Source organism: Oncorhynchus clarkii, chromosome 1, assembly GCF_045791955.1.
Source record: "Oncorhynchus clarkii lewisi isolate Uvic-CL-2024 chromosome 1, UVic_Ocla_1.0, whole genome shotgun sequence".
In the NCBI taxonomy this organism is placed as follows: domain Eukaryota; kingdom Metazoa; phylum Chordata; class Actinopteri; order Salmoniformes; family Salmonidae; genus Oncorhynchus; species Oncorhynchus clarkii.
This window is the reverse complement of record NC_092147.1, coordinates 51,219,459-51,237,567: the sequence shown is the minus strand read 5'-3', so window position 1 is coordinate 51,237,567 and position 18,109 is coordinate 51,219,459. Positions and strand designations below refer to the sequence as shown.

The 18,109-nt window shown below is 44.4% G+C and overlaps 1 protein-coding gene across 2 annotated transcripts; it reads right to left on the bottom strand.

Moving 5' to 3' along the window:
- Positions 1-2,893: 2,893 nt before the first annotated feature.
- LOC139408593 (CCR4-NOT transcription complex subunit 4-like) lies at positions 2,894-17,506 on the bottom strand. 2 transcript variants are annotated; one of them, XM_071152673.1, is made up of 13 exons: positions 17,270-17,506; positions 15,817-16,035; positions 12,984-13,181; positions 11,620-11,706; positions 10,388-10,489; positions 9,980-10,105; positions 9,403-9,530; positions 8,775-8,999; positions 8,145-8,202; positions 7,198-7,459; positions 6,422-6,979; positions 5,832-6,074; positions 2,894-5,631 (listed from the first exon to the last, which is right to left on the bottom strand). In XM_071152673.1, exons 2-13 carry the CDS (start codon positions 15,988-15,990, stop codon positions 5,249-5,251), a joined length of 2,544 nt encoding a protein of 847 aa, XP_071008774.1. In that variant the 5' UTR covers positions 15,991-16,035; positions 17,270-17,506; the 3' UTR covers positions 2,894-5,248. The 2 variants fall into 2 exon arrangements, with proteins under 2 accessions (XP_071008774.1, XP_071008766.1); XM_071152665.1 differs by having other exon boundaries at positions 5,829-6,074; positions 17,270-17,499.
- Between the last annotated feature and the right edge of the window lie 603 nt (positions 17,507-18,109).

Here is an 18,109-nt window from a genome sequence, read left to right as displayed (position 1 = left end):
AACTAATTCCGTCAAATAGAAAGACATTCATTCAACACCTATACAGGCAAGAAGATAAACAGAACATCCTAGCTGCGCGGGATGTGTAAGTCACACAGGGAACACCAGCAGGAACATTATGGAAGAGGACGGGTGGATTCATAACGTCATGATGCATTAGCATAACCTTTTTTCAGATTTAATAGGAAGACATCCACTAACAGTAAGATTAACATTACTCTCCCAGGGTGAGGTGTTGAAATCACAATGGGATTTTGTCACCACATTACAAGACTGACAATAGTGATGTCACAGAATTAGTGTCCCCATTGTTACCTTTAATCTCTCAGAGCTCCTAGAGGACACAGAGCCCACTACTATTCTGCTGCAGGTAGCTACAGAGCCCACTGCTATTCTGCTGCAAGTAGCTACCCAGCCCACTGCTATTCTGCTGCAAGTAGCTACAGAGCACACTACTATTCTGCTGCAGGTAGCTACAGAGCACACTACTATTCTGCTGCAGGTAGCTACAGAGCCCACTGCTATTCTGCTGCAAGTAGCTACAGAGCCCACTGCTATTCTGCTGCAAGTAGCTACAGAGCCCACTGCTATTCTGCTGCAAGTAGCTACAGAGCCCACTACTATTCTGCTGCAGGTAGCTACAGAGCCCACTGCTATTCTGCTGCAAGTAGCTACAGAGCACACTACTATTCTGCTGCAGGTAGCTACAGAGCCCACTGCTATTCTGCTGCAGGTAGCTACAGAGCCCACTGCTATTCTGCTGCAAGTAGCTACAGAGCCCACTGCTATTCTGCTGCAAGTAGCTACAGAGCCCACTGCTATTCTGCTGCAGGTAGCTACAGAGCCCACTGCTATTCTGCTGCAGGTAGCTACAGAGCCCACTGCTATTCTGCTGCAAGTAGCTACAGAGCACACTACTATTCTGCTGCAGGTAGCTACAGAGCACACTACTATTCTGCTGCAGGTAGCTACAGAGCACACTACTATTCTGCTGCAAGTAGCTACAGAGCACACTACTATTCTGCTGCAAGTAGCTACAGAGCACACTACTATTCTGCTGCAAGTAGCTACCCAGCCCACTGCTATTCTGCTGCAAGTAGCTACCCAGCCCACTGCTATTCTGCTGCAAGTAGCTACAGAGCACACTACTATTCTGCTGCAGGTAGCTACAGAGCACACTACTATTCTGCTGCAGGTAGCTACAGAGCACACTGCTATTCTGCTGCAGGTAGCTACAGAGCCCACTGCTATTCTGCTGCAGGTAGCTACAGAGCCCACTGCTATTCTGCTGCAGGTAGCTACAGAGCCCACTGCTATTCTGCTGCAGGTAGCTACAGAGCCCACTGCTATTCTGCTGCAGGTAGCTACAGAGCCCACTGCTATTCTGCTGCAAGTAGCTACAGAGCACACTACTATTCTGCTGCAGGTAGCTACAGAGCCCACTACTATTCTGCTGCAGGTAGCTACAGAGCCCACTGCTATTCTTCTGCAGGTAGCTACAGAGCCCACTGCTATTCTGCTGCAGGTAGCTACAGAGCCCACTGCTATTCTGCTGCAGGTAGCTACAGAGCCCACTGCTATTCTGCTGCAGGTAGCTACAGAGCCCACTGCTATTCTGCTGCAGGTAGCTACAGAGCACACTACTATTCTGCTGCAGGTAGCTACAGAGCCCACTGCTATTCTGCTGCAGGTAGCTACAGAGCCCACTGCTATTCTGCTGCAGGTAGCTACAGAGCCCACTACTATTCTGCTGCAGGTAGCTACAGAGCCCACTGCTATTCTGCTGCAGGTAGCTACAGAGCCCACTGCTATTCTGCTGCAGGTAGCTACAGAGCCCACTGCTATTCTGCTGCAGGTAGCTACAGAGCCCACTGCTATTCTGCTGCAGGTAGCTACAGAGCCCACTACTATTCTGCTGCAGGTAGCTACAGAGCCCACTGCTATTCTGCTGCAGGTAGCTACAGAGCCCACTGCTATTCTGCTAGGCTGTCTGGCTGCACAGCACAGGGGGAGGTTGAGGACTGCATATGGAATAACTAATATAAACTTCATCCCCCTGTCACATACATACATATATATATATATATATAACACATATACACACACAAACAAAAAAGGCAGATATCTTCTTAGCTACATACTCCTGCCATCTTTCTCAAAGTCAATAAATCAATTTAGGACAATGTCAATATTATCAGTTGGGACAGAATGAAACAATTAGTTTTACAGGGGAGAATCAATGAAGACAATGTACCCAGAGACAACCTTCAGCATCAACATTCCACCAAGCTCTCTGTAACCTTGTCTGGGTAGACAGAGGCATCATCCCAAATGGCATCCTATCCTATTCCCCATTTAGTGTACTACCTTTGTCCAGGGCCCTAGTAAAAACGTAGTGCAGTAAATAGGGAATAGGGTGCCATTTGGGACATCCAGTGTTTGGACTGCAGAGCCGGAGCACTGAGTAAAGACAGACTGGCCCCTAGTGGAGAGAAAGCCTGAAGAAATTATTTATTGACTTAGTTTGTGGTGTCAACATTTGGTAGGGTCATTCAAATGTTCTCCTGGTCTTAAAATGCTGGTCTTCATGCTGTGGAGATCAAGCACGTTACGTCAGAAACAGGACTCGGGTTCCCGGGGGCAGATCAAGTCTAATCCTGGACTAGAAAGATTGGAGAATTTCCATTGAGCAGTGACATACATTTTTAGTCCAAGACTAGGCTTAATCTTGAGTCCAGGAAACTAACAGACCCTGCGAGTTGTTGATATAGCCAGTGTTACAAGTTATGATAGATTAGAACAGCCTGTGTAATACTTGAACTTGAAGAAAAAAACAACATTGAAACGTGATAGTGTGAATCTCTGAAACAACAAAAAGAGCCAACTCGAGCACTGGGTTTTTCATTTTATTTAAGGTTTGTTTTTCCAGACGGGCAGTGGACAGTTCAATTCCTTTAAGCTCCTCATTGTGTTTTATATCTCCGCATCACGTTAAAAACCACAGTAAGTATGACTGTTGGTTTCACCTGGATCAGTTCATGTTTCTAGTGAATAATGTTTTAATAGGGGATATAGCAGGAGAGAGAAAGAGAGAGATAAAGATGTAGATATTATAGAGTTAAGACTTAAAAATAAAAGTTTGTGAAGGGAGGTTATTCATTCTCAAGGCCCAGAGAGAGGCAGAGCGCTCCTTGGATTAAATTGCTAGCCGTCGTTTGTCGTCGTCTTCTAGCACCTTCCTTTCACACAATCTCCGATATCGCATGACATTATTTAAATTCTCACTCTTTTCTACAGGTGCATATCTAGGAAGCCTTTTCATCATTTATCTGTTGGGTCTTCTTGTGACTTTCCTGATAAGGGTTTAGCTACTGTAGTTGCCACACAGTGGCACTGTGCGTATCAGACCAAACCCTACATCTTAGGATGTCCCATCTTCCCTCCAACAGTCTTTAAAGTAAAATTCCACCCCAAAACATTCAGTCCACTGCTGTTATAATCCCAAACTTTCAAAAAACAGAAAAAAACAGCTGGTATGATGCATTTTGCTTCATATGATGCAAAACGCAGCATGTTATGAAAAAAAGAGCATAACAGCAGTAAATCTGAATTTTGAATGTTAAACATCTTAACTTGATTGCTGCCATGCAAAAAAAAATGGGACTTCAACAATCAACTAATGAAATGATATCAAAATATCATTCTGGGGTGTTTTCCTTTAAATATTGTTCTTACATTTTTTGCCTCCACTCCAGCCATTCTTAGTTTCCCCAGAACTAGCATGTAACGTGCTGAGGTCTGGTATCATGACACTAGGCCTATTATTCTTCCAATCTGAGAATAGTCGTGAGACTAATTATTATTCTTCCAACCCTGGCGGTCAGTCCCCCAGTTAGGCAGTGCTCCATCCTCTGATACAGAGGTCGAACTGAATCTTGCCTCTACTACAGGATGGGGCACCATGACCCCAAAGGGAATGTGGGTTTTAATGACCTGTACAAGACAGGCCATTGGTGCGCATTCCAGGCAGACTACATTGCAGTTGCCTGCCAGATCTCACAATGCCTGTATCAGCTAACTAGTTAATCAGGTATAGCTAATCAGTTATATCAGTTAACCGCATATGATATAGCAGACTGACACCAGTCAGCAAAGTCGATGACCATTGGTTGCTGCGTGAGTGCAGCGTGACTGCAATATTGTCAGCCTGGAACGTGACCATTGTGACCCTGCCTAACAGGGAAGCAGATTGGCTTGGCTGTGCCCTCAACTCCCACATCCTAACATTATATCCATCTGTTACCATCTCTGTCTGCATCATTTTCTGTCATCTGAACCAATTAAAACAAGCCTGAAGTAATATTTACCCCTGTTTTTCTCTAAAGATTTTCAATCCTACCTCCTCTTAATCAGTTAAAAGGCATTTGGTATAATTTTTGCCTTAAAGTTATAGTTCACCTTAAAGCTTCTCTGCACTGAGTGAGTGTTAACCGTTTCATTCAGTCTCCTGTTTTAATCAAAGTGGGGAGGATGAGGGCCCTTGGGGCAAAGCTTTAAGAGCAGATTCACTATTCAGTTTGTTGCTTCATTCTCAAAGAGTAATCATGACTTCACTTTTTTTCACGACGATTTTCCTACAGGTTTCATATTTAATCATAAATTTACTTCTTAAAAATTACTCACGTTAGCTAATCTTGACTCCTGTACATTTGGAGTTATCGTCTTGGGTGTCACAAAATGTATCACTGCTCCTATTCTCTGTGCTCGTCTAGATCATACGGACAGACTCCACGTGAAGCTCAGAGTAGTCAGCACCGCTCTGATCCCAAACAATTCATCTGGGTCGTGTTCATTATGCACCAAACAAAAGAAAACCATGAGGGACTTACATGGACATATCTGCCCAATAAGAAACGCTCCTTTTCATTTTTCCGTTGGAAAACGTTTGACTACGGTGCATCCTACTGAAGGCGACCCTGACTACTGGAGCTCAGTGGGGCCGGTCAGTAGCAGACATAAAGGGTTAACAGGTCATTCATGTCATGTGCCACAAAAACCAAAACAAACAAATAGGCCTTTAGAATAGAAAAAAAGGAGGAAGGAGAAAGAAAAAGAAAGCCTTGTTATTTTGTTAATCATTTTCATAATCTGATAATCTGCAGATTAGTGTGTGTACTGTATCTGTATTGCATTGGGGATCGGGATTACGACGTGGGTCGGGGGTAGTCTGCTGTAATCTGTCTTTAGTTTAGTGGCGGTCCCCGGCGGAGGCGCTCTGTAGCAACTCTGTGGCGCTTTGGCCTGGGGGTCTGAAGGCTGTCTGGAAGCCTGGGGGAGGGCTGTGGAATTGGCTGGGGTTGGGGTGTGTGGGCTGGGTCAGGCCGGGCAGGTAGGGGGCCCAACCAGAGCCTGCTCTGTGGTGGAGGTGTGGGTGTGAGGAGGCCTGGTCTAGGAGGCCATGGTGGTGGCTGTGGTGGAGGGACTGGTGTTGCTGGTTCTGGGGCTGCTGGGGGAGTGATGGCAGTGCAGGGCCGTCCATCTCTGTCAGGGCCTGTAGGGATTTGAGCCAGTGGGGAGGGTTCTGGTCCTCCTGGAGACAGTCTAAACTGCTGCCTGCTGAGGCTGGGATGCCTGAGGTGAGGAGAGAAAGAAAGAGGTGAATGAAGATGTAGATTCTGGTTGGAAGTGACAATTTGAATCAGCTGTGTAGTGATACGGCAGAAAACTACACATGCACCCCTTGGGATCCCTAGTACAGAGTTTGGGAAACCGGTGCAATACAACAAAAATACATTTGTTTATAATAAACAAAATGTAAAGTTACTCACTACCTGTGATGATAGCTGGGTCCATCCAGCTGGCCGTACCATCCCAGCTGAGACTGTGTGAGAGTCCCCCTGGCCCATTTAGCCCCCCGGGACCCCCCATGTGGTTCATACTGGAGGAAGAGGAGGAAGAGGAAGAGGAGGAGGAGTTGGGGAGACCCCCGAAGTTGATGTTGATGTTGGGGAGGAGAGCTCTCAAACCGTCCTGCCATTCTTTCACATTGAGGCCGTCTATAGAACTGCTGTTTTCTGCAGAGAGAGAGAAAAATACATTTCATCAGGGATAAGTGAGAACATGAGTGCTGCTTTGCTTCTGTAAAAAAAGATATCAACGATAGAGAAGACATAAATATAGATTTGTAAGTCTTCACAGGGCAAAACACAAATGCATCTGCATGTAATATGTTTCTCGCAAGGTCAATATGACATGATCAAAACAGGCAAAACGATTACATATGTTTTGAAGTTCAATGCTTGTACGTTCATACTGAACAGATTGCGCTAAACCCGACTCAACCAGGGTTAGGGTCAATTCCATTTGACACGGGACATAACTGACCCCAACACTCCCAGAAAACAGACCCAGGGTATCCTACCTGACATGGGGATCCCTCCCAGCCCTGTATTGTGACTGTGGTGCTGAGGAGGCATGCTCAAGTCCAGGAAGTTGCTATGTCCTCCTCCAGCATTGGCTGAGTGGTTCAAGTGTGAGAGGAGGTGGTTATTGCTGCGTGCCGAGGGAGGCATGCCCATCCAGGTATGCCGAGCTGCAGCGGCCTGGGCAGCCTGACTTCCACCATGATGACTGCTCTGACTCTGGGAACCAGGGAAACTAAAGGAGCTAGAAATGTGCCTGTGGTGGAGCTGAGAGAGGCGGGGTGGAGGTCCAATGCTGCTGGGGAAATGGTTGGGGTTGGAGAGGGGCATGTGGAGGCCGTGGTGGGACCCGGGGTGGTGGAGGCCGAAGGGGCTGGGGGACCCCAGGGGACTGGGCTGGTCCTGGACTGACAACTCCTTCTCAATGAGGTCAGCCAGGGCCTTCCGTGTCACGTCAAAGGGGTCGAAGCCCAGGTCGTCGTCCTGCTGCTGTTTAGTAGAGGAGCCGAAGCCGAAGGCTGCCTGCCAGTCTGTGGAGGAGGAGACCGGTATTGTGTCTGAGGAGAGCAAGGGTGGAAGAGTTAGCAAGTGGTTAGCAACGTTAGTCAAATGAATCCACAGCAAGGAGAGACAAGTGTGTAACTTTTGTCTTCATTGGCACAAGGTTCAAACAGTGGAGCAGAAACTGCCTTTGTTAACGGAAGCATTGTTTCTTAACCGTGACGGAGTGCGTGTGCGCTCGTGCATCTGCGTGATTCTGCCCCACACAACCCACCTGATGCGAAGAGGCTCTGTGGTTCGGGGGTCATGGGCCAGTCGGATCCCCCTCTAGGCGAGCTGGCGAAGGGGGGCAGGCCGGACGGGATGGGGTTGGGGTGTCTGAAGTTACTGTTGTCGGAGAACAGGGACTGGGACTCTGCAGCAGCCCCCTCGAAGGGCGAGCGGGCGGTGAGGTCTGCTACAGTGATGGGAACCACCAGACTGCTGGGGGGCTTAGTCAGCCCCGGGGGAGGGGAAGGGGACTCGCGGTTAGGCATCTGGAAGGGGGAAAGAGGAATAAGGGGACTGAATTAGTGGGGGGATACCGTTAATACCGTCTAACATGTGTAAACAATAATAATTCATAATGAAAACAAATCTTTTAAAGGTCCAACCAATGCAGACGTTTTTACGTCAATATCAAATAATTTCTTGGTAACCCATTGAGTACCTTACTGTGATTGTTTTCAATTAAAATGGTCCAAAATACATTTAAAAAATGCTTCTTAGCAAAGAGCAATTTCCGATTCAATAATTTTGCTAGGACTGTCTGGGAGTGGTCTGATTAATTGAGGAGCTATTATTGGTAGAGGGGTTTGGAACTCTTATTGGTCTATAACTAATTTACCGCCTGGTAATTTCAGCCGGTGTTTTCAAATAGCTCTTACACTAAAATGGCATTATCATAATTTTCACTGTATTATTCCAACCTCAGTGTGGAAATATATATAGAAAAAGCGGGAAAGTCCCATTTTGGACTAAACTGGGCATTTAAAAATGGCTCAGGGAAGAAACAGTCTAGTCTGGATAGATATGACAATTTCTCTAATACCATCCCTATGTACTACATGTAAATAAAGTAATTATCTATACATTTATAAGAATCTTGAAAAGACATTCAAATGATTAAAATACTTTACTTCTACATGTTAAATTATCTAAAGGTAGCAAAAGTCTTCTTACCTGTTGTAAAGTCTCTCCATTCACCATACCTATTGATTCCGGAGGTTTGTCGCTGGGACTAGAGGGAAAGAGAAACAGACCAGCATCAGACTACGCAACTGTGTAGTTCATGGCCTAACAAAAGGGACCAAAAAAGGTGGCCAGTTTGGCCTGTGAGTTATACCCTTTTCAGTTCACTCTATTGTTCACATTTCCCTTTTCAGCAACTATAGTGAATGTGTAACCTTGTCTTCTCGGTACAGCTTGGTTTAGCTCAACTCCAGCCAGCCTGTATGTCTGTCCCGGTAATAACGGGATCACTGTCACAATTGGAGTAGAAGGGGGACAGAGCACATCCCCGTGTCCAGCCCCAGGCCCAGCCTCACTAATATAAGACTAATAGCCTGGCGGGTAGGAGCGATGGGCCAGTAACCAAAAGGCTGCTAGATCCAATCCCCGAGCTGATAAGGTAAACATCTGTAGTTCTGCCCCTGAGCAAGGCAGTTAATCCACTGAAGACGTGGACGTCGATTAAGGCAACCCTCCGCACCTCTCTGATTCAGAGGGGTTGGGTTAAATGAAGAAGACATTTTCAGTTGTACAACTGACTAGGTATCCCCATTAATGTACTACTATATTACTATAGATTACCCGTTGCTGTCACAATTAGAAGAGAAGGGGGACAGGGCAGCCCCCTGGACAGACCCCATCCCTGTGTCCGGCCCCAGGCCAAGTCCTAACCCGTCTGAGGTCATGACTTCTGGGTCCAGACAGCAGTCTAGCAGCGGAGGAGATTTCCTGTCCTCTGACAGCCCATTGGCCAGTTTGCCACCATACCCCGATAGTGTTGGCCACCCGTCCTTGCCGTTGCTGGGTCTGTGTTGAGAAATTGACAAAAACAAGAGGTCAGCATGGAAGAGAGAGATGTTGTGTGGAAGACTTGGAGAGGGAACTGCGGCCTGCGGTGTTCTAGCTGTTAGTGCCACGGCCTTCAGTGCAAATATTTGCTTTTTGGGTTTGCGGCGAGAGGTTTCACATATCAAGTTTATTTGCCATTCAAATAATGTATTCATTACATGTATCAATGGATCTTACTCACCCAAGGTCTCACAATAAAAGCACACAATAGAAACTGCAAGAAAGAAATATGCAAATACATTGTGTCGACCAGGGTTCCCCAACCTCAGTCCTGCCCCCCCAAATAAGGTCAATGTCATCAAATCAAGGGATGCTGCGTGGAAGAAAAAGATAGAGGGGAGAACCAAAATACCAAATGTACCTTTGTGTAGAATTTGAAGATTTGCTTTTGGACTTTTCCCCTGAACACGTTGGTGTTTGTAGAAAGCTGGGGTTCATTTTGTAGAGGTCCTGGAGTAGTTTCTGCTCGTATTCTTGGTGTTTCCCGGCCTAAGGACACAAACATTACATTAAGTCATTTTAGCAGTGAATAATAACACTATGCTCCCACTGTGCACCTAACTCAATTCAACTGTATGGCAGCGACTATAGGAGTTGGCTATACAACAAACAGATCTGGGAGCAGGCTAGATTCAAGAAACACTAATGCGGAGGTCTGAAGTAATTTGAAGTAAGAATACGATACAAAATTGTGGCAGACACCAAAAAAAAAATTCTCTAAAGGGAAGAATATATAAACACAGCCAGGCCTAACCCTTACATCTGAATGAATTAACTCTATTGATCCAAGAGAAGAAACTGGATTGGTCACCATCATCGGACACATATGCCCTGGCCTACTGACACCCAGGCAAGTACAATACATGACGTCAAGTTATCTGCCATCTCTAGTCGCCCACCAACCCAAACACAGACAGGAAGAATAACGGTTTGTTGACCTGCATCTCCTCTTTCGTAAAGCTAGCCGCCTCGTCCCCCAGCTCGTGTAGATACATACAGTCTGGTTTGGGACACTGCATGCTTTTGAGGAAGTAACTGCAGTATTTTGTTGTGCCTAAAGAAGCCTGCAATACAAAAACACACAGAAAGCTCAGTGAAAATGTACTTGTGATGACATTCTGTTGAATGTTCTCTTCAGCTGAGGTCAGAAGTCATAGTATTTGATAGCATTCCTTACAAAAAAAAAGTCACCAAATACTTCTACGACCAGTTTCCCAGACACAGTTTTAGCCTAGTCCTGGACTAAAATGAACCCTCAATGGAATTTATTTTATCCAGGATTTGGTTTAATCTGTGTCTGGTGAAACCGGCCCTGAATGTCTGTTCCTGTGTGTTAAGTCTCACACCTTGAGTGTTCTACCGTCCACCACCACATTGTTCACACATTGTATTGCTCTGAGGGCGTCTTCAGAGCGGATGTAAGTGACATAGGCACTAGCACTGGGACCCTGTGGATCAGAAAACAGTCAACATTTTAAATAGGTAGTTCATGTTCCCCATTCTCCATATTTACATTTGAGAGGAAATCACCTGCTGTTGAATTCAATCCCACATATATTAGCCAAAGTCACAGGATGGCATTTGAACCAGACAGATCTTTCGAGCTCAATATCATCAACAATGTGGTGGATTTTTTCAGAGACAACCATGTGTGCATTAACAAACCAATTACACAATCAATTTGACTTTGGTAAAAACAAAACTACATAACTTCATGCTAATCATTTATTTGAATGGTAAATCTCTATAGATAAAGTGGGTAAATAAAAATAGGCCAATGCCTAAGCCTATTCACAACACAGGTGAATACATATTCAATAGGAGTGTGTGTGTTGCATTGAGTTATTGAGCATGTTTTGGATGATATCATGGGGCTAACAATTCCCTTCCATTTGGGAATTATTTTATTGTACTGATCCACATTTGCGTAGAAGAAACGATCTCTTCTATAAAAGTGCACACTAAGACCTAATGACGTCATTCACACAGTAAGAGAGACTGGAAGACGTGATGCTGAAATCAGCCTATTTTCGCATTATGTTCATATAATATCGCAAACAAAGTACTAGGGGAGTGAACTGATGTTAACTTCCACTGTAAGCTAGCAAGGAAAGCTCGCCTACAAAGTTGAAAGCGACCGGTATCTTATTGTATTGTAAAGTGTTCTAGCCTGTAAATGGACCATGTTTTGTGAACAGTTATTTGCAGTTGCAACATTTCTACATGCTGTGTTGCATTATTCAAATGTGTTAACTTCTGTGCAGCATGAGTGGGGCGCGAGCATGTTGAAGCCCAGCATCGTGTTAGCTCCTCTCCCAATCAGTAGACGACGTGAGACATTTGACAGAAATATCAGAAGAAACAAATTCTAACACCGAACCGTTTTTCATGTTCTGGTATCGAAAGAGTACCAACGTTTCAATAATCCCACATCTTATGATGTGCCACTTAGCAGGCACTTTTATCCAAAGTGATTTACAGTACAGTCAGTGTAAATATTTTCTGTATGGGATCTCTGCGGGAATTGAACCCACGACCGTGTCTTTCACCAACTGAGCCACATAGAACCAGCTCTTACCTGTGAACCTGCATATGATGTGCTGTTGTTGATGACCACCTTGTGTATTTTCCCAAACTTCCCAAAATATTCTGGCCTCTTTAGAACCTGTGGAGAAACAGAGACAAATAGAGGGATGAATGTACTACGCTCTAGCATTATGGGGAAATTGTTCAAACAGAATTGTATAAATCCAGTTGGAGGGAAAACAAATGTAGCTAAGTCAGTAGACCAGAAATATGATCAAGTAAGAGAATAGTGAGATGAAATGCTATATCGCTCACACTAACTAGGTTATGGCTGAAGCACAGTGGAGGGCTGGGGACTTAGATTTAGCATGTGTGTGTGTGTGTTAGAACAATGTTCTAAATTATTTTGATCTTCACCCACATCTGTGGACGTCAAGTAATCTACGATAAAACTATGTACTCTATGTGCAACAGCTCATTTAAGCAGCAAAAAAAACATTGCCCAGGCAAACAAGCATGCATGGGTTAACTGTAAAGGAAATGGGATAGTAGATCACATGGAATATATTTCATATAGAACAAGAAACCTATGGCATTTTAGCTTAAAACAGATGTGGGAAAATAACACCCAAGTAACACCCAGGTTTTCCAGAAATCCTAGTTGGAGGATTCCCAATTTCTGGAAAACCTGAGAATTTTGGAAAATGTTTGTGGAATTTTGCCACCTTAACTATATATAAAAAAATATATATATATATACACACATGCCATTTGAGAGACGCTTTTATACAAAGAGACTTAGTCATGCAATGCATTCACTTCACGTACAGGTGGTCCCGGGAATCTAAACCACTATCCTGGCGTTACAAGTGCCATGCTCTACCAAATGAGCTACAGAGGACCACATATTTACCCCTAGGCAAAGAGCCGTGTTTCTCATATCCAGCCGTGGGATAGCCACAGTCAGCCCATAGCATAGACATAAAATGTATGCCTTTGTAAGTGGCAGCAGTCTTGACATTTTAGGTAGGAAATTCACTAAATATCTTCATTTTCGGTATGCCAGCGTTTCCTTTGGGCGTGAGGGGGCCTCAACATTTGCATAAAATAACTAGAAACCGGTTAGTCATTTTATAAAATAAAAGGTTAAAAAACAATCCCCGATTCACTCACACACACGTCTATATTTATGTAGTAGGCTTATATTGTGGAATCGAACACCAGGTTTCTCTGCACCACCCTGACCCTATGTGTGTGTGTGCGCACGTGTCCCGTCTCACCTCTGGGTCTGCGAGCCTTTGAGAGAGCCCGACAAACACCAGGTTTCTCTGCACCACCCTGACCCCGTGTGTGTGTGTGTGTGTGTGTGTGTGTGTGTGTGTGTGTGTGTGTGTGTGTACACGCGTTCTGTCTCACCTCTGGGTCTGCGAGCCTTTGAGAGAGCCCGACAACAAAAACCAGGTTTCTCTGCACCACCCTGACACTGGCCAGGTGTTTCCGATTCTCTGTCACCTTCTGTTTCTTCTCGTTCTGCTTCTGCTTCTTCTCATTCTTTATCCTCTGAATCTCCTCCTGTGACAGGGGCTTGTACACCGCAGGGTCCTCCGGGTACGGCTGGATGGTAGGGGGCAGAGATAGAAAGACAGGTAAGCTCACCTGTACGTAGGTACAGCGTATTTGTAAAGTATTCCGACCCATTTAATTTTTTCCCACATTATGTTGTTACAGCCGTATTCTAAAATGTATTCAATTGCCCCCCCCCCATCAATCTACACACAACACCCCATAATGACAAAGCAAAAACATGTTTAGACATTTTTACAAATGTATTAAATAAGTAAGTAGTATTCAGACCCTTCACTCAGTACTTTGTTGAAGCACCTTTGGAAGCGATTACAGCCTAGAGTCTCCTTGGGTATGACATGACAAGCTTGTCACACCTGTATTTTGGGAGTTTCTCCCATTCTTCTCTGCAGATCCTCTCAAGCTCTGTCAGGGTGGATGGGGAGAGTCGCTACACAGCAATTTTCAGGTCTCTCCAGAGATGTTAAATCAGGTTCAAGTCCGAGCTCTGGCTGAGCCATTAAAGGACATTGAGAGACTTTTGCTGAAACCACTCCTGCGTTGTCTTGGCTGTGTGCTTAGGGTCGTTGTCCTGTTGGAAGTTGAACCGTCGCCCCAGTCTGTGGTCCTGAACACTCTGGAGCAGGTTTTCATCAAGGATCTCTCTATACTTTGCTCTGTTCATCTTTCCCTCGATCCTGACTTGTTTCCCAGTCCCTGCCACGGAAAAACATCCCCACCACATGATGCTGCCACCACCATGCTTCACCATAGGGATGGTGCCAGCATTCCTGCAGACGTGACACTTGGCATTCAGGTCAAATAGTTCAATCTTGGTTTCATCAGACCAGAAAATCTTGTTTCTCATGGTCTGAGAGTCCTTTAGGTGCCTTTTGGCAAACTCCAAGCGAGATGTCATGTGCCATTTATGGAGGAGTGGCTGGCTTCTGGAGGAGTGGCTTCCATCTGGTCACTCTACCGTAAAGGCCTGATTGGTGGAGGTCTAGGACAATTCCTTTGACTTCATGTCTCGTTTTTTTTCTCTGACATGCACTGTCAACTGTGGGACCTTACATAGACAGGTGTGTGCCTTTTCAAATCATGTCCAATCAATTGAATTTACCACAGGTGGACTCCAATCAAGTTGTAGAAACATCTCAAGGATGACCAATGGAAACAGGATGCACCTGAGCTCAATTTTTAGTCTCATAGCAAAGGGTCTGAATTAGAGGTCGACCGATTATGATTTTTCAACGCCGATACTGATTATTGGAGGATCACAATAAAGACGATACCGATTAAATCGGCCAAATTTTGGTTGTTATAATAATGACAATTACAACAATACTGAATGAACCATTTTATTTTAACTTAATATAATACATCAATAAAATCAATTTAGCCTCAAATAAATAATGAAACATGTTCAATTTGGTTTAAATAATGCAAAAACAAAGTGTTGGAGAAGAAAGTATAAGTGCAATATTTGCCATGTAAAAAAAGCTAACGTTTAAGTTCCTTGCTCAGAACATGAGAACATATGAAAGCTGGTCGTTTCTTTGAACACGAGTCTACAATATTCCCAGGTAAGAAGTTTTAGGTTGTTGTTATGATAGGACTATTTCTCTCTATACCATTTGTATTTCATATAGCTTTGACTATTGGATGTCCTTATAGGCACTTTAGTATTGCCAGTGTAACAGTATAGCTTCCGTCCCTCTCCTCGCCCCTACCTGGGCCCAAACCAGGAACACGTCGACAACAGCCACCCTCGAAGCATCGTTACCCATCACTCCACAAAAGCCACGGCACTTGCAGAGCAAGGGAAACAACTAATAGGGTCGTTGTGACAGAGAATCGGAAACACCTGGCCAGTGTCAGGGTGGTGCAGATATGGTCAAATCCGGAAACTATAACGACAGTGCTTTTTTTGCGAATGCGCTTGTTAAATAACCGTATGGCGAAGTAGGCTATGATTCAATGATTAATTAACAGGCACCGCATCGATTGTATGCAACGCAGGACAAGCTAGATAAACTAGTAATATCCTCAACCATGTGTAGTTAACTGGTGATTATGTTAAGATTGATTGTTTTTTATAAGATACGTTTAATGCTAGCTAGCACCTTACCTTGGCTCCTTGCTGCACTCACATAACAGGTAGTCAAGCCTGCCACGCAGTCTCCTCGTGGAGTGCATTATGATCGGTGTCCAAAAATGCCGATTACCAATTGTTATGAAAACTTGAAGTCGGACCTAATTAATCGGCCATTCCGATTAATCGGTCATCCTCTAGTCTGAATACTTACGTAAATAAGGTATCCGGTTTTAATACATTTGTAAAAATAAAAAAACAGTTTTTTATGGGGTATTTTGTGTGTAGATTGATGAGGGGAAAAACATATGATACATTTTAGAATAAGGCTGGAACATAACAAAATTTGGAAAAAGTCCAGGGGTCTGAATACTTTCCAAATGCACTGTATATCCTTCTGAGGAGAGTTGGGAGCAGAATAATATTCTACGAGATTGTATGGCACATTTGCATAACACCTATGTTTATTGACAGCACCACCCGCCAGCCAGCCTCACTTTTCTGCAGGATGGGCAAAGGCTGTTCTTGTCTGTGTGGAGGCAGTGCCAGCGGAAGGGTAAGGTAAGGGCCAAGGTAAAATAGGTTATGTACCTTTCTGCAGGCAGGGCAGAGGCCGTTCTCATCTGTGCGGATGCGGTGCCAACAGAAGCGGCAGATCTGGTAGCCGCAGGTGCAGGGAAAGAAGTTTACGTCGTCAATCTCCAGCGGCTCCATGCACAGAGGGCACTCCATGGAGTCGTCCTTTATCTCGGGGCTGTGGGACATCCTATGGCACAGCGAGGTGGAGCAGATGTCACGGCTGGTCACGGGCTGGGAGGGAGAAGCGTAGTAAGGGATGAGAGGATAGAAAGTTGAGATGGACACAATTGTTACTCAAACTCTATTTGGAGCATTTCTGAAGAATATAAATTGTGAATAATGGAGAACATGAAGAGTACACACTACCGTCAATGCAAAATGTAGGCCTAAACTGGACCTGCTCACTTAGTTAGTTCTACTGGTAAAGAGGGATGTCCTATTATCATGTAGCCTAAGCTAAATGGTATGAGGCTCATCAATATATTTTGTGTTAGCAGTTGTTACAAAGTAGTGGCTTGTGGAAGGCACAAACGAATGAGGTGGTGTTTTGACAGTAGGAGGGCGTTCTATCTTGTAGCTGTCAACTACATCACAGGTTGATCAAATAAACAGGCCTATCGAATCTTGGGGTTTGTTGAGGATGAGTTTGCGCTTGTCCGGGATGTAAATTGCAAATAGGATGTTACTGAAACAGAGCTAGTTATTGATTGTAAGTAGACTAAATATATCGTCAAAAACTAGCTAGCTACATGCCAGCTAACGTTAGCTACAAGGGTAACACTAGTTGGTTGAATTGCAATTCAAAATCCGTTGTTAAACTACAGCCTAAATACGAAGGGCTTCGCGCTCCTATCCTCTTTCTGGTGCAGCTGTACAAGCAAGCAGCAAACGTCAGCTGACTGATAGTTACTAGCTATTCCAACCAGCTTGATAGCTAACTAACGTTAGCATGTTGCTAATGGTTTGCAATGATTCTCTAATGTTAGTTCACGGCATGACATTATGTATCAGCTAGCCGTTCAGGTGCTAAAACAAAATATAAAATACTCAAGTCGACGAGTAAAAGTACATGCACTTAATGTTGGGTTGAATAAATAGTTAACCAAAGTTCACAAGACATGGAGTCTTGTGAATACAAAGTGACAGCTTGCTAACCAACGAAGGTGCTAATAGGCTAACATTAGCCTACAAGCTAACTTCAGAGTCTAGGCTGGCATTCGCAGTTAGCTAACTTGGCTAGCTAGCGGCTGCGGCCTACTAACGTTAGTTTACTAGCTAACAGACGCCGACACAGTAAACCATTGACAGTTCATTAACTCCAAAAATAGACAACGATGCAAAGGATGGCATTGACACAGAAAATGTATCAATCCGTTTATGCAACCATGGAGCTAATGCTATTTTGCCACGAAATCAGTAGCAGACAGTTACAATAATAGTTTGGGCTAGCTTGCTAGCCACTTACCCTGTCCGTATTACAGGGATTCCACTCCAAATGGACAGTCACACCAAATTGGGCGGGGATTACTAATGTCTCTGAACTGTCCAGATTTGTATAGATAGACACTTTAGATTATGTTAGGTTTATTATTTCGCTATAATTCAAAAGGCTTGATAGATGTTTTGCCCTTTTCTTTCTTATCTGTAGAGACACTTTACGCTCTAACCACCATCTTAACTAGCGTTAAAATAGGGAGGAGGGAATGGGGCAAGCGCTCAGTACGTACTGAGGCTGCGTGGGAGGCTATCAACAATGCATTGTGTGAAATGTAGTTAATTATGCTTTCAGTCTGGATACTTATGACGGGCAAATTTCCAATTTGGTGGTTGGTAAACAAAATCCCGGCTCTTCTGGGAATGTGCCTGGTAGTGTGTTTGAAGTAGAGGGAGTACTTTATTTATTATTTTATTTAACCCTTGTTTTACCAGGTAATTTGATCGAGAACACTCATTTACAGCAACAACCTGGCAAATAGTTACATGGGAGAGGAAGGGGGATGAATGAGGCAATTGTAATCTGGGGATGTTTAGGTGGCCATGATGGTATGAGGGCCAGATTGGGAATTTAGCCAGGACATGGGGGTTAACACCCCTACTCCTTGTGACCCGTCTGCAAGACAGGGCTTAGCATGTCTCTCTCTCTCTCTCTCCGAGGAGGCCAAAAATAGATTTCGGCTTGGAAAAGTTTAATATTTTCAGAAGGAGTCGGGTAATTGGTTAAGGGAGAAGGATTGGTGGGAAAGAGAGAGGAGGTTGAAAAAACGGAGGGAGGTAGAGGATGGGTTTGACTCTGTTGAAGAGGGTA

Excerpts from the sequence above, each read along its gene's own strand:
- LOC139408593 (XM_071152665.1), bottom strand. The coding sequence starts at position 15,990 with ATGTCCCACAGCCCCGAGATAAAGGACGACTCCATGGAGTGCCCTCTG. Across the intron at positions 10,490-11,619 it reads CATCATATGCAGGTTCACAG|GGTCCCAGTGCTAGTGCCTA; the intron begins GTAAGAGCTGGT and ends TCTGATCCACAG. Across the intron at positions 9,000-9,402 it reads TCTTCAAATTCTACACAAAG|ACCCAGCAACGGCAAGGACG; the intron begins GTACATTTGGTA and ends TTCTCAACACAG.